Source organism: Dipodomys spectabilis, unplaced genomic scaffold (assembly GCF_019054845.1).
Source record: "Dipodomys spectabilis isolate Male_0828 unplaced genomic scaffold, ASM1905484v1 ptg000179l, whole genome shotgun sequence".
Classification (NCBI taxonomy): Eukaryota; Metazoa; Chordata; class Mammalia; order Rodentia; family Heteromyidae; genus Dipodomys; species Dipodomys spectabilis.
The window spans coordinates 8084787-8104121 of record NW_024870856.1 but is presented as its reverse complement, the minus strand read 5'-3'; the positions used below and the strand labels follow the sequence as shown (position 1 = coordinate 8104121).

Here is a 19335-nt window from a genome sequence, read left to right as displayed (position 1 = left end):
TGGGTGCTAGCTCTGAGCTTTCTCATTTTGTTCAAGGCTAGTGCTCTACCACTTGCACCACAGTTCTACTTCCAGCTTTTCAGTTTTGGGAGATGGTTATTTGGAGATTAAGAGTCTCATGGACTTCCCTGCCTGGGCTGGCTTAGAACTTGGGTCCTCAGAACTCAGCTTCCCGAGTAGCTAGGATTACAGGTTTGAGCTACTGGTGCCCTGCCCAGTATTGTTTATTGGTATGTATTGATTGTGTACAGTAAGGGGTGTCTTTGACGATTCCATAAATGAATCAGAGTACTCAGATCCCATTTAGCCCTCTGTTGCCCTCTGAAAATGGTCTACAATGAAAACTCACAGCTTAAACTTCCATATTAAAATTGTGTATTCTGTATTGATACAGAATGTTTTTTCATATTGGATCTTCTCTAGACAACAGGATTTTCCTATCAGCCTGGAGATGCTTTCAATGTCATCTGTCCGAACAGTGATTCCGAGGTACACAGCCTTCTCCAAAGACTGCAGCTTGCTGACCAGCGGGAGCACCGGGTTTTCCTGGAAATCAAGGCAGACACAAAGAAGAAAGGTGTGGCTCAGAGCTGTGCCTGGACTGGCGAGCATGCTGACACGCAGCACGGTGCTGACACGCAGCACGGAGACAGGGCCCGTGCTGGGGCTCAGCCACCTGTCAGGGCACACAGACACACTGCGGGCTGGCACTTCTGATTTCTCCCGTTGGCTGCATTGGAGGCAGCTCTAGTGGCTTTTCACTGATTGGACAGTGGCCACAAAATGATAATTGAACTAATCTTTGATAAACATCTCAGTGCGATGAGAAGTAAACATTTACATTGCTTTTAAAATATTTGCTGTTTTATAATTGAAAGAAGCTATTTTTTAAATCATCGAACTTATTTGTGTGCAGTCTTGATCTTGAGTTTATGCATAAAATTCTGAGAATAGTGTTTTATGGAACACTGCCGATTTGCCACGTCATTACATTTTGATGGCATTTGAGGTAAAGGTGACAGTTCATTGTGTTCTGGGGAATATTCAGCCTATGTCCAGAATTAGTGCTGTGATTGTTCTTTATTTTCTGTATCCTGATTTTCTTTCCTGTCTTTTCCTGAGAAAGGCGCTGTCTTACCCCAGCATGTACCCGAGGGGCGTTCTCTTCAGTTCATTCTCACCTGGTGTCTTGAAATACGATCTATTCCTAAAAAGGTATTTTTTTGCTTCTTCGCAAGTAACCATTTTAAAATGTGCTTAAGTCTATTTAGAATTTACTTTTAAACAAAACATTAATTTTCAAAGTTTAAAAACTGGTCTTTGCACCGTATTTGTAGAATTAGTTCCCAGGGGTATATGGTTTTTAGAATTAGTTTCCAAAGACATGTGGTATTGTACAATTGTCAAAGAGTAGATAGCTATTTTATTTTTGTTCGCATTCACATTGTGCTGTTGCAGGTTTATAAAACCTGTCGTTGTTGTAGTCCTAGTCTCCCTAGGCATGAACTTCACATAGCACAGTACACAGTGGTGCTGTCCGCAGTTGCATGTGGCCACTGTCTCTCCTTGTAAGAGCTCATTCCTCCCTAAGTCATGGCATCTGTGTGATGTTACATATGCTTGTTGCTGATTCAGAATTCCTTGGGAAAACTTGAAGCCATTTGGTTTCTTATATTGATGTTCAGATAGATACATTTGGAATTGGAACAATCCACTAGAGGTCAGTATTACACCAGGAACTGTATTTTAAAAACAATTGTCCCTGATTTCTTCCTGAACATTTCTCTCAAGTGCATACTAATGGATAAAGCTTTCTAAGCTAGGCCCTGACAGAAGTCATTATCACTGAGCATCAAGAGTGCTGTAATTAATATTGTCCTCTCTTCCCTTGACCCCCTCCCCTTTCCCTCCTCTCCTGTCTTCTGATTTCTCTGATGTTCTTACTAGACTACCATTCCTTGGGGACCAAGGTGCCATCTGGTCCCAAGGGCATCATCACTGTCACTCAGTGCCCCACTTTTAAAAAATACTTCACAATTGTAAAATGAATGTTGAGGTCCACATTATAATCATCTGCTTAGACAAAAAGTATGTGTTCTGAACCAGTGGCTCATGCCTATCAGCTACTCAGGAGGCTGAGATCTGAGGATCAAAGTTTAGAGCTAGCCCAGGCAGCCAGATTCATGAGACTGACAAATAATGAGCAAAAAGTGGTAACTAGAGGCATGGCTCAAGTGGTAGAGTACATGCCATGAGTAGAAAAGCTGAGCAAGAGCGAAAGGCCCTGTGGTTACGTCCTGGTACCAGCACATGCGTGTGCGTGTACACGCGCACGCGCACACACACACACACACACATACACAAATGTATTCCGAGATGAAATCGAGTTATGAGATTTTGTGATTATATTCTTGGTATAAACCTGTTATATGATTGGAGATTGTACTTACGATTGATTGGCCAGGCTGCTTAGGATGGAGGCATGATCCTATCACCAGGTGAATGAATTTTCACTGAATTTTTGGAGCCTGCAGGGTTTTTCGTGTGTGTGTGTGTGTGTGTGTGTGTGTGTGTGTGTGTGTGTGTGTGTGTGTGTGTGTGTGTGTGTGTGTGTGTGTGTGTGTGTGTGTTCTCTTGTCTTCGACTTTCCTAGCCGTGCTAGGTCCTGAGCCCAGGGTCTCTTAAGTCCTTGCAAGTGCTGCTGTGCCAGTGAGCAGCACTTTCTGTCTGACTCCTCACGTAGTCCTAACTCAACGCAGGTCATAATTAATGTACTGTGGTTTTGTTATCCTAGGCATTCGTGCGAGCCCTGGCAGACTACACCAGTGACAGTGCTGAGAAGCGGAGGCTGCAGGAGCTGTGCAGCAAACAAGGAGCCTCGGACTACGCCCTGTTTGTACGCGATGCTGCTGCCTGCCTGTTGGACCTCCTCCTCGCCTTCCCATCCTGCCATCCGCCGCTCGGCCTCCTGCTCGGTGAGTGCCATACCGAGGTATGTCTGGTCTTCACACACTGTACCAAGCATCCTTGCTGCTCCACTGGTGTCTCTGTCATTTCATTTCCTCTGTTGAAACAAACCTTCGTTTTTCCTTTTTGCATAGAACTTAATGTCCTTTCAAATTTATTTTTTTTAGAGGTTATTTAGCTAAATTTTTTTTCCAGACATGGGCTAAGAAAAAAAATATTGTGTTTGCCTGAGAGCAGCACATTCTATGTAATTGGCAGGTAAATGCAGCCGTGGCTGCGTGTGGGTGCAGAGACACTCGGTCAGGCAGGTCCACACAGAGGGTCCTGCAGGTACCCAGGGGCTCTTCATGTCATGCTCCGGGCACTCGGAAGCTGAGACTCATCACAGAATATTCCAGATGAAAGGTAGTCCAGCGTCATTCGCAGCCTTCAAGGTCAGCTGATGTCTAAGGAAACCTTCCTGAAGATGTTAGTATTCACTAGAAGGCTCTCTTACCTGCCTGGGGTAGTTCATGTCATGTGCTTTGGATACCCAGCCAGACCTTAATCTTCGCGCATCTTCAGTGACTGAAACATGTCTAGTTAGGCCGGCAAGGACTCTGTTGATGTCTGATAGTGCCCTCGTCTCATTCTTCCTCCCCAGAAGAGTAAAATAGCATTACTTGGAGGGTCTGTCCTTCCTGGAACTGGCTCTCTCAAAAACTTTTTGGTTCAGTGCTTTAGAGCTGGTGGTTCAGGATCAGGAAGTCTTAGAAAGTTCTCTTTAATATACATAAATGTTTCACGCTTTATTCTTTGTACGTTCCCATTACTTTTAAATATTTATAAAAACAACTTTTTGTAAAATTAAAAATATGTAAAAATATTTGGAGCCTATAGAATTAAAATTCCTCAACTTTCTTAAGAAAAAAGTGTAAAGCTTAAGATGAGCCTTTTATTAGACCTGTTTTCCAGGATGTATCAAAAGTTTATACCATTTGGGATATGCTATTGAAAGCTTTTCTGAAATATATTAAAAAATACACTACACAGAACTACTCCAAGATTTGTTAGTATATACTTCAAATCATGGTGATTTGAACTGCTTTCCCAAGACTACAAGTACTCCTTGAAACCACATAGTTTCTCCACAGTTGCCTTAAAAAGTTTCTACCATATCCGGGTGCCTGTAATCCTGGCTACTCAGGAGGCTGAGCTCTGAGAATCATGGTTCAAAGCCACAGGAAAGTCTGTGAGACTCTTACCTCAATAAACCACTCAGAAAACCAGAAGTGGTGCTGTGGTTCAAGTGGTAGAAAGCTAGCCTTGAGCTGAAGAGCTGAGGGACAGTGCCCAGGCCAGAGTTCAAGCCCCACGACCCACCAAAAAAAAAAGTCTCTACACTACATAGACTTTTTTCCTATTACACAAGTAAAAGAAGAAAAAGTATCTTAAACCCCTATGTATTTCCAGTAGTCTATAAAATAATAGTCTGTGGTCTTGAGATTATGACTTTATTTTAAATCTGAAAACTCTAGACATTTCTCCCCAGACAATTTCACATACAAGGAAGTTGAATGAGTTCCTTGACTCTAAAGCCCATTCATGGATCCTGTTCTTGTTTCTTTGGGTTTATGTGGCCAGCATTTGGGAGAACTACTGATTTCAGGGTGAAGGCAAAGGATTTTAACTTTAGGAATTGGAAGGAAAAATCATGATACTTTTCTTAGTATTGAACTTAGATGTGCTATAAAGTATGATTTAAAACTAGGGCATAAATTATTTTGAATATTCTAAATAAGAAAAAGTAGGAATTAAATTTAGGCCTTAAGATTTTTTTTTAACTTAAAGCTATTTTCTGTATCAGTGAATTAATAATTGTTTTTATTTTTTCTAGAACATCTTCCTAAACTCCAGCCTAGACCATATTCATGTGCAAGGTATTAATATTTATTAACATGATATGAAACCTCTTTTCCCCCAAATCATATAACATCCAGATTTCTAAATCCTCGATGACTTAGGGTTCATTCCTGGTAACTTAGCTGATGTGTGAGACGGGGCTGGGCGCAGCAGTATGAAGGAGAGCCAGAGGACTCCTGTCCTCTGGGAATTCACATAGGAAGATCCTGACTGGCTCTCCCATCACCCAGCATCCTGGCCCTCCACCTCCGGGGAGGGGGGCATGGGAGGGGGAGTGGGCAGGGGGAAGCTCTGCTGTACCCTATCCCATGAGTGCTGCCTCAGGTTCAGGCCTGACTCCCTTGCTGGCTCTTGTGGGAAGGAGAAGCAGCCCAGCACCCTTTCACATTATTTTATCAGATAACATGAAAAGCAATAGGGTTTGTAGAAGTACCTTTTAAAGATAATATTGAAAGCTGGGTGCCTGAGGCTCACACCTGTAATCCTGGCTGCTTGGGGCTGAGATCTAGGGATCTGAGTCTAAGCCAGCCCAGGCAGAAAGACCATGAGACTCATCTCCAATTAACCACAAAAAGCTGGAAGTAGTAGAGTACCAGCCCTGAGTGGAAAAAACTAAGGAATAGCACCCTGGCCCTAAGTTCAAGCGTCAATAAACTCCAGCCCTCCCTGCAGGAAAAAGAAAAGATAATGTTGAATATTTAATTTTCTTCAGTACGTTTTCAGTTTTATCACCAGAGTACAGAAAATGAAAGTCACTAGGGTTTATCCCCATTCATTCATATGGTGAAAGGTCTTTATGAATATTAAGTGAGTCACAGCATGTCGGTATTTATAAGTTTTATCTGGTATTGAAGACAAACAAATGAAATGAGTAACTTTCCTGAATAGTATCCTATAGGGGAGGGCCGGGGGTCCAAGCAAGTTAGATTGCTTTTGTCTCTGAGTGACGAGGCAGATGCAAGTGCATAAGAAACTATTGCTCTGCTGCAATAGAAAAGATGGATTGAGCCGGGATGTGTTCGCCCTAATGCAGAATTCGTGGCTTACGCCTCTGTTTCCGCAGCTCTGGCTTATGTCATCCAGACAAGCTACGTTTTGTTTTCAACGTTGTGGAGTTTCCCAAGTCGGAGGCGGTGGTCCTCCGGAGGGGCGTGTGCACAGGCTGGCTGGCCACGTTGGCCGACCCCCTTCTTCAGCCAAACACAGAGGCATTGCAAGTGGACAACAGAGAAGATTGGGCTCCAAAGGTATCACAGTAGTGTGCAGTTTGACGAGAGAACTTATCCAGGTCCCGTCACTGGCCATTGCTGACACCAGCCAGGGAATGGTACACGATACTCAAATTTCAAAATCTCTACTAGCCAGTTCTACATTATTTTCCCTCACTTTCATCAGTCCACATATTTCCTGAATTTGCAAAGCTATAAACGTCTATAGTTAGCTTGCGCTTGCCTGTCCTATTCACAGGAAAAACCACCTTGTTTTGTAAGTATTCTTTGTAGATTGGTGAGAAGGAGGACAGGAAAAATCAAGAAGGATTGAAGGATTTGTCAGGACAGCTGTATCTTATGTCCAGCCCGAATCCTGCAACAGGGCTTGAACTCAAGACTTTCATTGCAGCTTGCTTGCTCATGGCTCACACTCTATCTGGTTAGCCTTACTTCCAGCCCTGCTTTTTGCTGGTAATTGTAGATGGAGTCTCACAGACTTTGCTCTGCCAGGCTGGCCTTGAACTGTGATCCTCCAGGTCTCAGACTCCTGAGTAGCTAGGATTATAGGTATGAGCTCCAGTGCCTGGCTTCCCTCCTTGCCATACCAAGGTTTAAACACAGGCTTGCGCCTGGCTTGGTTTGCTCGCTGGGCTGGCACTCCCACTTGGAAATCCCTTTTATAAACACTTAGGATAAGAAGTTTACCCAGTTTCCTGAACAAGCTGTGGGTATATTTGTAGTTAGATTAGGTGATGTCTTCATATTTCGATTAAGTACTTTGAGTACCACATGTGGTACTTACTTACAGTTGCCCATTTAAAAATAAAACGAGATTTCAGGCTTTTCATGAAGTGTTCTTCATAGTAATGAAGAAATCAATGTGTCACTGTAGCATTATGACAAACGTAGCCTTAAGTTATTGGAGTTAAAGTTTGGACCCTTCAATGCCCTCTTGAGAGGACTTACAGGGAGACCAAGCTTGAAGCCGCCTCATCCCTGCCTATTTCCCTGCCCCGAGCAGAGACCCTTTGCACTGTTCATTAGACCTAGTGTGCACTATACACCCACGTGCGCTAGGAAATGGAAACCCTTTGTTCTATAAAGGCAAGTATTACATACTCACAGAAGTTCTGTCTTGGTGATATGTCTAAACACCAGGTGATCTCCAGAAAGTTCCAAGCGTACATAGCAAATGCTAAGTATGGATGCTTCTGACATACTTCTCATTCCCTCATCTCACTCCTTTCTTTGTTTCAACAAGACGTTATTATCTACCTGATATGTACACACTAGGGGCAGGATGTACCTTGAACTGTGTGAATTTTGCTGTGTGCAGTAGTGCCATTGTTTTTAGGGTGCAGAGTGTAGAAGGTTGTCCAGGTCAGGCGTATCTTGCTGCCTAGGCCCCGGGAGGATTCAGGGGCAGTGCGCAGCCTACCTGCAGCTTTCTACGAGGACCATGGAAGTCGGTATTGTGCACTGCTGCTCTGCTCGTAGGTGTGCATGCAGTGAGAGTCCTGAGCTGGGTTCATTGTTGCTCTGCTCTTCTTCCTGCCCCTACGCAGAGAAGCTCTCAGCTCAGAGCTTTTACACTGTGCTTTTCCACGAGGCCCCAGCTCTTGCATGGCCGACTCGCACAGGCTCAGGTCTCTGTCAAAGGCCTGTCAAGTCCAGGCTTTCTCCTACTGTGCAGCTTCAGGTAGCAGCTCCTTTCCTATCTGTCTGTTCCTTGCCTCGTCTAATCTTCATAATCCTTGCATTACTCATGGTCTGTGGATCTATGTTTGCTTCTTACAGTTCTGACCACAGTAATGCACGTTCTATGGAGATAGAGACTTTGGTGTATTTCTCTGTGTGTGGCGCCTATCATTGAGTCCTTTCAGTAAACCTGAATCTGAATGATGTCATAACAAGTACACAGTCACTTCCAGGTAGACATAGCATTACATTTACACAATGTGCTATTTCAAACTTTTCCTCAATGGAAGCAAGATGTGATGACATGTACCTGTAAGTCCTGCACTGTCTTGCTAGGCAGGAGGATTAAGAGTTCAAGGCAGTGTGGGGCTGTTGTTCCACCATGCGAAATACAGCGGAGTCCTGACCCTGTCATTCAGTATGACTATGTGTGGCAGGGTCATCGTGACGTGTGTGTGTGACAGGGGGAGACATTTGGGAGTCCTTTGCAGTTAACCCTTGCCGCATGATTGATTTAAACAAAACTCTTTCAAAATGTTAAAAAGCTCTGTTAACTGTATCAGTTTTAGCTTTTACACAAACCAGTACTTGTTGGTAATACCGGAACCTGAGCAGCAAGTACTTCAGTTCTCTGTACACAGCAGCTTCTCCCTAGTCTTGGCTGCCTTATTATCATTTAAAACTTGAATCCATCATGTTATGAAACTTGACGGGCCATTTATGTGCTGACATGAAGAATTGTGTCTCCTTTGTTGTGCATCTTCTGTAGACCTGTGGTTTGTTGCCTGCTAGGAAGTAAAGTTTGCCTAGAAAAGGACCTTATAATCTGTCCATTGTTCTCCACAAGAACCGTGCATGTCATTTTTCTGTTTCTGAGTACATGCAAGGTGAATTTAATTTTTCTTTAGTGACATGGGCATCTGGTTTCATGGGCTACTCTTTATTTTTCCGATGCTTCTTTGAGGGGAATATTGCGTCTGATTTCTTAGCAAAGGTCATCTTGGTCATACCTTCTTGCCTAGGTTTTCTTTTGCACTTACCAGCTGTTTACCGTTTCAGGTATCCATCTCTCCTCGAGCAGTAAATTCTTTCCACTTACCCAGTGACCATTCGGCCCCTGTCATCATGGTGGGTCCGGGAACCGGCATAGCTCCCTTCATTGGTTTTCTGCAACACAGGTAGGCGTGCCTTTGGCTGTTGGGGAAGTAGGTGTCCCCCGGGAGCCCAGGCAGCTGTGAAGTGACCTTTTGTTTCTTTGGGAGTTATTACAGTAATTGGACTTTGGCTGTGAAGTGTCTAGTTAAAAGAAATGGTTATCAGATGTGCGATAGCACACCCACCTGTCACTGAGGGAGGGGGGGAAGGGGGGAGGGGGGGAGGGAGGGAGGGAGGGGTGACTTCCCTAGGTTGCATTCTGCACTGCACCTTCCTTACACAGTGGCTCCGGCAGTTTCCTTTATTCAGCTCTCCTGTGCTTTATGGCATGAACTTCAGGTTCCTTCATGATAAAATTGGTAGAAACAGGTCCCATTGTACTGGAAAATTCCAGGTATACTTCAGTAATTTTCAAAAGGATCCAGCTTAGTATCAGAACAGCAGTGTCTGGTGTAAAGCAAGATGATCATACTTCTCTCGGTGCTGTGGAGCAGTGGCCCAGGGCTTGCGCTGTTCTCTGGGTAGCCGAGGCCTCTCCCCTCGATGGTCACTTCTTTATCAGTGTTCCATGCAGAGAGCAAGAGCCCAGGGCAGACATGCTCTGTGGTGTTCGTGTGCTCCTCACAGCATAAATGCACTTTGTGTCCTACTTGCTTGATTTTATGCATGAGTTCATTTATTCAAGAGTTCATTTATAAATTCTTACTCATAAAATGACTGTTATTACTTAGCATCGGCATTGCTCCGTGCACATATCACATTGTGATATGTGTACAGCCTGTAGAACTCAAGGATGTCTACAGCTTCTAGGCATATGTGCTTACTGCAGTGCCCGCCGCTAGGCCCTGAAGGGCTGTGCTGTCTGACCATAATGAAGTACCTCGGAGGCAGCTTACAAAGAGACAGCTTTGCCTTGCAGTTCTGGAAGGTTCCGTGGTTCCACGATTGATTGACTGGCTTAGAGCTTGTGTTGAGGCAGCAGATCATGGTGTGCACGTGGGGTGGAGTGAAATGGCTCACCTCTCAACCAAGAAGCACAAGAGGAAGGCGAGGGCTGTGGTCCCAGGGTCTTTCCCAGTGCCCACACCAGGCCTGGTGTGGTGGGGTGCATGCTTAGCAGGTTTATGGTTCCAGCCTGGTAGCACAAAAGGTCATCTAAACCATAGTAGATGTTAATGCTAGTTAAATGACTGAACTTCCATCAGCTGTTGAGAACCTCAGACTGCCAATGTCATTTTCTGATGAGATGAGGTTTGTTTTTTATATTCTGCATATCAAACATCTGAACTGTTTTTCTCACAGAGAGAAACTCCAAGAACAGCACCCGGATGGAAGTTTTGGAGCAATGTGGTTGTTTTTTGGCTGCAGACATAAGGACAGGGACTATTTGTTCAGGTAAACAGTTCTTGTGTCAAGGTGATCAGCCACTGAGAGTATGGGTTGGGTTTTCGAGTTTCTCGACGGTAAGTGTACCCTTCCTGGACCTGTGGTGCACTCTGTTTCAGAGAGGAGCTCCAGCATTTCCTGGCGCGTGGGATCTTGACTCACCTGAAGGTCTCCTTCTCGAGAGAGGCCCCCATGGGGGAGGGAGCGGCCCCGGCCAAGTATGTGCAGGACAATCTCCAGCTCCACAGCCAGGAGCTGGCCCGGCTCCTCCTGGAGGAGGACGGCTGCATCTATGTGTGCGGGTGAGTGGACGGCAGGCGTGGGGACTGGATGGGAAAACACGGTTGGAGGTACCAGTGTGATTGGCGCAGGGTTAAGTAAGTGAAACTTAATTTTTCTGTTTTTATAACACTTTTTGGTAATTTCCTTTTCATTTTTCAATTTTGTTTTCCTGCTTAAGTTTTTTTTTAAGCTGCTTTGGCTACTAAGTTGATGCTTTCTCAGTCTGTTTTGATTTAGTAGAAAACTAGGTTTTTGACTGTCAGTTGGAAAGCACTACAGACTTTGTGATGGTTTGCATTTTCATTTATCTTTTAGCGAAGGAGTAGATCTTCACTGTGTAGAGCCATCAGCAGTCAAATACAGGCTGACATTTCAAACATCTGAAAGTAGTAGAGATCCTTGGATTATATAAATATACAGAAAAAAGGCACTTGAGGGCTTGGAGAGGGCATCAGGTGTTCAAACTTTTGAAATGTGTCCCCCAAATGGCTCCTCCTCCGGTCACTTCCGTGCCTCTAAGGGGGTGTGGCACTGATCCCTTGGTCTGAGATGAGGGTCCCAAGGAGCCCCTGGCCTGACAGTGACAGTGGCTGGACAACGCAGGAACAGCAGGGGCTGAGGGAGGATCAGCCGCTGAGGAAGGGTGAACTGCTCCTGGAGTTGGGGGCCTGGGCCCGTCTCCCCACAGGAGGCTTTGGTGCAGGTGGTCACGTGAGAAATGGAAACGCTTGTTGTAGGCCGAGCACCACGGCACTCCGTGGTGGTCAGAGCTGTGGGGCCCAGGAGCAGAATGGTCCCATCCTGCGCTTCACGTGGCCTAGCGAACATTGGAGCATCTGCTGAGGTGCTGAGAGCCAGGACTGGGAGAAACCTACACTCCCTGTCCTCAGACAGTGCACCCCGGGCACGGCCCCAGAGCAGTACTGGACATCGGAAGTGCCTTGAAGGAGACACAGCCCCACCATGCCTTGCTAGAGCCAGGAGCTGTGCGAGCACGTTAGGTGCTGGTCGGTGGCTTCCCGTGTGTGTGTGTGTGTGTGTGTGTGTGTGTGTGTGTGTATGTTAGGTGCTGGTGGGTGGCTTCCCGTGTGTGTGTGTGTGTGTGTGTGTGTGTGTGTGTGTGTGTGTGTACACGTTAGGTGCTGGTCAGTGGCTTCCCGGGTGTGTGTGTGTGTGTGTATACATTAGGTGCTGGTCGGTGGTTTCCCGGGTGTGTGTGTGTGTGTACACGTTAGGTGCTGGTCAGTGGCTTCCTGGGTGTGTGTGTGTGTGTGTGTGTGTGTACGTTAGGTGCTGGTCGGTGGCTTCCCGGGTGTGTGTGTGTGTGTGTGTGTGTACACGTTAGGTGCTGGTCAGTGGCTTCCCGGGTGTGTGTTTGTGTGTGTGTACGTTAGGTGCTGGTCAGTGGCTTCCCGGGGTGTGTGTGTGTGTGTGTGTATGTGTATGTGTGTGTGTGTGCGTGCGTGCATGCGTGCACGTTAGGTGCTGGTCGGTGGCTTCCCGGCTCTGTGTGTGTGTGTGTGCATGTGCGCATGAAGGCTTAGAAGGGACAACTTGTTCGGGTGCTGCATGCTTGAGAGACAGGAAGGAGGCCAGGCAAGCTAGTCCGGAGCCTCACACACGAGGTAAGGCTTCCGGCTGTCTCAGAACATAGACACCTGTTGCTGATGTTAAACGAGGGGGCCGTGCAGGAGGCTGAATTTGGGAACTATCACCTGGGTGGGGGTCTAGCCTTGACTAAGGGAAGCTGGGAGCAGGAGCATGTGAGGAGGAACTAACAGGAGTCGGGAAATGGTGGGGATTGGGTGGGCTGGGAGCTCCCTGTGTGAGGAAAGATGCTGTTCTTTTCTTTTCTAGAGATGCTAAAAATATGGCCAAGGACGTAAATGACACACTTGCAGAAATAATAAGTCGAGAGGCTGGCGTCGACAAACTGGAGGCAATGAAAACATTGGCTACGTTAAAAGAAGAAAAACGGTATCTTCAGGATATTTGGTCCTAAAACTGGATACCAAAGGAGGAGAATGAAGATGTTATGGCTGAAGGTATTGGAGGATAATGAAGCTGGACACTTAACTTTTGGGGGTGGTGCTGGTCCTGGGGTTTGGACCCTGGGTCTAGGCACTGTCCTGAGCTTTTTTGCACAAAGCTAATGCTCTACCACTTGAATCACAGCTCCACTTCCAGGGTATTTTTTGTTAGTTTGTTTTGTTTTTGGAGATAAGAGTCTCACAGACATGCTTGCTGCGTGGGCTGGCTTTGAATCGCGATCCTCAGGTCTCAGCCTCCTGAGTGGTTAAGATTACAGGCGGGAACCACTGGCGGCCAGCTTAAAATGTTTTAAAAATACTTTGTGCACGTCTTAGAGGAGTTTGGGAGCTGAGCAGATGGCTTCACAGTACAGCCAAAGTTACTGGGCAGTGACGCTGCCTTCCACCACCTCCCGTCTGTGCCGTGACCAGCACACGGTTTTCTGAGATACAGCCTCGGCGAGGTGGGCAGCCCTCACCAGGCTACTTGTGTGCCTTCACACCGCAGAGTGCTTGCACCGTCACGGGGAATCTGCCCATGGTGCCAGGTCGCCATAGTGCCAGTCATACACGGTGCCAGGCCGCCAGTACCAGCCAGACATGGTGCCAGGCCGCCAGTACCAGCCAGGCGTGGTGCCAGGCCGCCAGTACCAGCCAGGCGTGGTGCCAGGCCGCCAGTACCAGCCAGGCATGGTGCCAGGCCGCCAGTACCAGCCAGGCGTGGTGCCAGGCTGCCAGTACCAGGCAGGCATGGTGCCAGGCCGCCAGTGCCAGCCAGACATGGTGCCAGGCCGCCAGTACTAGCTAGGCATGGTGCCAGGCCACCAATACCAACCATACATGGTGTCAGAGCAGCCAGTTGGTGCCAGGGCGGCCAGTACCAGCCAGGCGTGGTGCCAGGGCAGCCAGTACCAGCCAGGCAATGTGCCAGGGTGGGCAATACCAGCCACCGTGGTGCCAGGGCGGCCAGGACCAGCCAGACATGGTGCCAGGCAACCAGTACCAGCCAGGCGTGGTGCCAGGGCGGCCAGGACCAGCCAGGCGTGGTGCCAGGGCGGCCAGGACCAGCCAGGCGTGGTGCCAGGGCGGCCAGGACCAGCCAGGCGTGGTGCCAGGGCACTTGACACCAGGCGGACATGATGCCCGCCAGGACACCCAGCACCAAGCAGGAACACCAAAGTTAACTGAACACAGCCTTGGGAACATAGGCTGCTAGTATTTTTGAAATAATGTGAAAGTAATTTTGTGAAGTATCCTCATAAATAATATCCATTTTAATATATTTAAATCACACAAGTAAAGCAGTCTTTTGTGTGTTTGTATAATTAGCAAATGGTTATTATACAAGCTACACTTATTAAGGATTACTAATCCTTACTCCTTATAGAATGGGCTTTTTTATGATATTAAAATGGGAAATGTATTTGAAATTGTACTTTGGCATAGGATTATGTCAGTTATATTCAATTCTACAACTCCAGAATATAAGGACATTTGCCTTTACAGATGACAGCAAGTCGAATGTCAGTAAAATTATAGCCTTTTCTTCTCTGTTGAGCCCTCCTTTCTGATCTCCAGCACATTACGCTTTCCCAAATAACTTACATATCTCTGTGCTATCTCTCAAATTGTGTCTAGGAAAAATATTGGTGAGTTAGTACGCCTTGTAATTGTTAGATCCCCGATGCCACATTCTCTAAAGTTTATCCAAAAAAGTAATAAAGTAACAATATGTGACAAAGTTTCTTCATCAGAAGTACTATATAGTATCTTACTTAATAACTTGTTATTTTGGAAACACATCTCTACCTGTCAAAGGCTTTTTCCCCCCCTCAAATACTGGAGTTTGAATCCAGGGCCTTGAGTTTGCTATGCAGGTGCTCTACTACTTGAGCCTTGTCTCAAGCCCTTTTTTTACTTTTTGTTTTTGTTTTTTTAGTTTTAATTTTGAGACTAAGAGTGCTTTATTGTCCTTATCCAGGCTTGCCTCCTGCCTGTGTTTCCTGAGTAGCTGAGAAGCTGGGGTTACAGGCATTACCATACCCAGCCTTCATTTTAAGAAATAAGATTCTGAGAAAAAAAAATAAGACTTGGGGTTAATAAGATCTCTACTCTTACACTATTGTGTAGTAATACATGTATAGATTGTATACATCAGCCAAGATAGGTGTGAGTCAAAATATTAAAAGGAACACAAAGTATTCAGACAATATTCCACTTTGATCTGAAGGTCCACACAGCTTTCCTCTTTTGTCCATGCATGCAGCAAGGATTCAGGCGGGACACAATGTGGTGAAAGTGGCATGAATTAAGGTTTATTGAGAAAAATAGACACGTCCGTGAGCTGACAGGGCTGCCTTCCGTGTGAGGAGGGCACTTAGCATTGGGGTTTGAGTCCTTGTGGGTACTGGCGGGACAGATGTGCAGCTACGGTTGGTTTACAGTGCTGCAGGGCCCCTACAGTGTGGTATGTGTGGCTGGGTCTGTGTAATGGATCTGTTGATCAGAAACTGATGTCACCAAACCGAGGCTTGAATAAAGCCCTTTCCCCAGGTACTCATGTTTCTGCTTCTCACATGCCATCACCTGAGCAGCCTACTTCGGTCTTTATCAGCTGATACATGAATTGACACACTCAATTACAGAGACTTATGATCTGGCATTTCAAGTTTCTCTGCAAATCCTCGTCTGTCATGGCTATTGACCAGCATCCTTATACACGGCCACAACGAGAAACAGCTGGTCAGAGGTGGCACTGGGAATTGGTCTACACGAATCTCTCAGAGATAATACCCAGGTTGTCTCTAGGTCCTGTTTAATGACAGATTTTAGAGAGCATTGATCCACTGCTCCCACAGCCTTACCAGCTGTGAAAATACTCTGCTTGATAGTGGAAATAGGTTTCAGTTGACACTCTATGCACAAAAACGTGTTCATTAAACCACAATGTATGAGTAATCGGGCATAAAACAGTTCCAGTAGCCGATTGCGTGAGCTTATGGGATTGTAACGCTGTGTCTCGGGGTGAAGCAGCTGGAGCCTGGATGGGAAGTTCCTGTTGTGACTTGAAGGGGTGAGGTGGTTCCGTGGGAGTCTCCCATCCACGTACTGAACCATGCTGATCTATAGGTCAGGCTCCCGTTCCATACTGCTGGATAGTCTGACCTTATACGGATTAATTAAGGGTAGGGAGAACTCTCTCTCCATATCTAGAATACCTTTTATAGCCCATTCTCCTCAGTGGCACTCAGGCCGTCCAGTGTTGGAGTTGGCAGGGGACCATGGCTGTGCAGGGACCGAGGTGGGGCAGGCTGGCTTTCCTTACTGCCTGCTCCCTGGGTCTGGGCGGCCTCTGTGGCACAGACCTAGTGGCTGTGAAGTATAAAGAAGAGAATTGGGGCTCGCTGTGAGCAAAGAGGATGGATATGTTTCATCCAGCAACTTAGGTCGCAGTCTTGTGGTTTTACATTCTTATGTTTTTACATACTTAATTTACATACTTATTTTTTAATAACAGAACAGACCATGAGGGCAGAATACAAAATTATCTAAAGGGAGGTATTGATTCCTGATGCTAATGAAAGACCTACAGAAAATCTATAGAGGTCATAGCGAAGCCTTTTAAGCACATGAACAGTTTAAACTACTAGACTTCCACATGGAATAATCAGAATAACACCCTTAAGGATGTCCCTTTCATCTGTTATAAGTAAATACTGGAGTGTCTGCTTTGCAGGTTCTACTCAAAGTGTTGTAGATACAGTCATGGTTACAACAAACGGGGTGGGGGGAAACCTCTGTCCCCCGCTTATTCTGAGGAGAAACACTAGAGGATTCAATGTATAAAGTATGTTCATAGCTGGGTGCTGGTGGCTCACACCTGTAATCCTAGCTACTCAGAAGGCTGAGATCTGAGGATCGTGGTTCAAAGCCAGCCAAGTCTTTGAGGCTCATCTCCCGTTAACCACCAGACAACCATAAGTGGCGTTGTGGCTGAAGGTGTGAGCAGTGCCCAGGCTCTGAGTTCAAGCCCCATGAGCGACAAAAAAAGTAATAATACTTTCATTATTCTCTGACATGATTAAAAGCTGTGGAGAAAGACAAAAGGGGTAAACTGATAGGTGATAGTGGGGAGTTGGACAAATTTACCAACTTTTCACAAGGTAAAGAGAAAGCTGTCTTTGCACGTAGAACTCAGAACAAAGGCCGTGAGGTAGAACTTGTGGTGAGCAGAGCATGGAGGAAGGTGCCACGGTGGGTGTGAGCCGTGAGTGAGCACAGGCCTTTGTCTTTTACTGAATGAGGTCAGCGGGTCACTAGAGAAGCTCACTCCCCTTCCATAGAGAGCTTACTGTGCTGGCTGTCATTGAGCAGACAGATGCTCTGGGCCAGAGATCCACAGAAGCCATGTAGATCAGCCGCAGATGAGGCCGTTAAGAGCCCACATCCTCGCCAGCATCAGGCTTGGCTGGCAAAGGATGGGAGCACACCTGGGCTCGGGTTCCTGCTGTATTCTGCCTGCCCTGGGATTTGGTACGTGCTGTGTGTGTGTGTGTTTGTCGCATAGGTACATCACTTATGAAAAAGGAGCTCTTCAGCTCATGACATGTCTATTTTTACTAAATTGTCTGCATTATAAGCCAAAAAGCACATAGCTATGAAGCATTGCAAATTTCTATTAAATAAACTCTCAAGTGAAATCCTATATGCAAGAGACAATGTTAAGGTTTGTGCCTGTTGACTTGCAGCTTGGCAAGTAGGTTACACTGGCTCTGATGGAACAATTTGCCAGCTGTGAAAATCAGAGGAGACCATGAAGTATGCACACACACACACACATACATACACACATATACATATACATGCACACATACATACATACATACACACATACACATGCACATATACACACACATACACACGTACACATTTTCCTGTAGTTCTGATGTGGCCAGTATAAGAGGGAACTCCACATTTATATCTGTTTCAGTCATTCCCTGGTGCTTTAATAGGAGACTTCCAAGTCTTCTGTCTCAGTCTCTGCCTCTTCCTCTGTCTCTGCCTTTTCCTGTCTCTTCTTTGTCTCTGTGTCTGTGTCTGACACATTAAATTGAATGATGTTTCTGTATGTAGTCAGGCCCAGTTTTGAACATTCCTTTTTTTTTTTTTTTCCAGTCCTGGGGCTTGAACTCAGGGCCTGGGCACTGTCCCTGAGCTTCTTTTGCTCCAGGCTAGCACTCTACCACTTGAGCCACAGTGCCATTGCCAGCTTTTTCTGGGTATGTGGTACTGAGGAATCGAACCCAGGGCTCCATGCATGCTAGGCAAGCGCTCTACCACTGAGCTACCTTCTCTTACTTTAACTTCACTTTTTAGAGATGCATAGAACTAGGGCTGACCCTTGTGGACAGTTGTAGAATAGCAGCAAGGACAACTGCAGCACTGGTTCTCAGCTAAAAGGCATCTCTCACCTGCTCTGATAGCCCTGAAGAATGTGTCCAACAGGCCTGGAGACCTGAGTCCAGAAATTCAAGTTCCACTTCTAACACTGCCACATGAACCCTTTTTCGTTTTCTGATTAGAATCCTGGCATTGTTTTAACCTGGGTCAACTGAAAACCAAAAAGGGGGAAAAAATCTACTCTTGTGTATAATAACCCCTTTTTCAGTCTGTTTTTTCTCACAACCAAGAGGTCTGGCTCTGTGTTACAGCCTATGGAAATTATTTTCTCAAGAAATGATTCTTCAGGAAAATTATTGAATCTATTTTTCTTAGATTTTTTAGGAAACATTTTTGGTGATTTTTAGGAAATTTCTAAATCTTGATCAATACTGGCAGCGAAATAGGGTTTTTAAATAAATAGGAATTTTGATTATTCATTATATGGTTTGACACATTTAATGTGTGTAGAATTAAATTAGAAATCTAAGGTGTGTAGCATTTATACTCCAACTTCTACAGTCATATGTGTGTCGTTTCTGCCACGGAGAGTTCTGGAAAAACTCCGTTCTGTTGGTGTGTGTGCTCTGAGCTTTGGGTGAGCGTCGGATGCACAACAGGGTCACTGTGATTTTTTTTTAACTCCCCTGACAAGTACAGCTGTCACATGCTTCCGACATAGACATGTGTCTCCGTGGTCCTCGCCCCAGCAGCGTTAGCTCTGGGCCTTCTCCAGCTTTAACTCACTTTCCAAAGGTTAACAGGTAAAAGAACGGGTTCAGGCAGGGTCTGAATCATGTTTCTATTTTTCCAGATGGATGACTTGAACAAAAGACCATGACTCCATTGTAGCTGAGAGTACTTCACTTCTGCCTTTATGTCTGAACATATCACTTGGAGATGAAGAGGGTTTTTTTCCTGCTTCAGAATTTTTCAAGGGGAAGTGAGAAAGTTCAAGAGATGTCTTTGTAAGAGATTGCTGAGTAAAATAGGTGAACCTTTGAGACAAGACATTACAAAGGAGGGACTTTGCCTGTCTAACTTCTGACAGTCTGTGTATCCTTGTCTATGTCATATCTATCTATTATCTATCTAACATCTTATCTGTCATCGATTATCTATTGACCTGTCCCCTACACCTCTATTATCTGTCTCATTGGCATCCTTATTTAATAGCAATTACAGGTCAATAAGGTAGCCTTGTAATAAGTGGTCATTCACCTACGTTTTCTCATTATGGTCTAAAGGGACTGACTAGAGAAGAG

General features: G+C 45.7%; 1 protein-coding gene across 3 annotated transcripts in view; it reads left to right on the top strand.

Annotated features, from left to right (window-relative positions):
- Positions 1-19118, top strand: part of Mtrr (5-methyltetrahydrofolate-homocysteine methyltransferase reductase) — a 32541-nt gene extending 13423 nt beyond the window's left edge. For 2 of the 3 annotated variants that reach the window (XM_042695225.1, XM_042695226.1), the window contains 9 exons: positions 424-577; positions 1127-1215; positions 2795-2975; positions 4844-4886; positions 5933-6116; positions 8838-8956; positions 10236-10328; positions 10439-10621; positions 12459-12761. In XM_042695225.1, coding sequence (XP_042551159.1) covers positions 424-577; positions 1127-1215; positions 2795-2975; positions 4844-4886; positions 5933-6116; positions 8838-8956; positions 10236-10328; positions 10439-10621; positions 12459-12603 — 1191 coding nt within the window. In that variant the 3' untranslated portion in view covers positions 12604-12761. Of the gene's footprint in view, positions 1-423; positions 578-1126; positions 1216-2794; positions 2976-4843; positions 4887-5932; positions 6117-8837; positions 8957-10235; positions 10329-10438; positions 10622-12458; positions 12762-18884 lie in introns of those variants that run through there. The other variant, XM_042695224.1, reaches the window with a different exon arrangement.
- Positions 19119-19335: the final 217 nt, after the last annotated feature.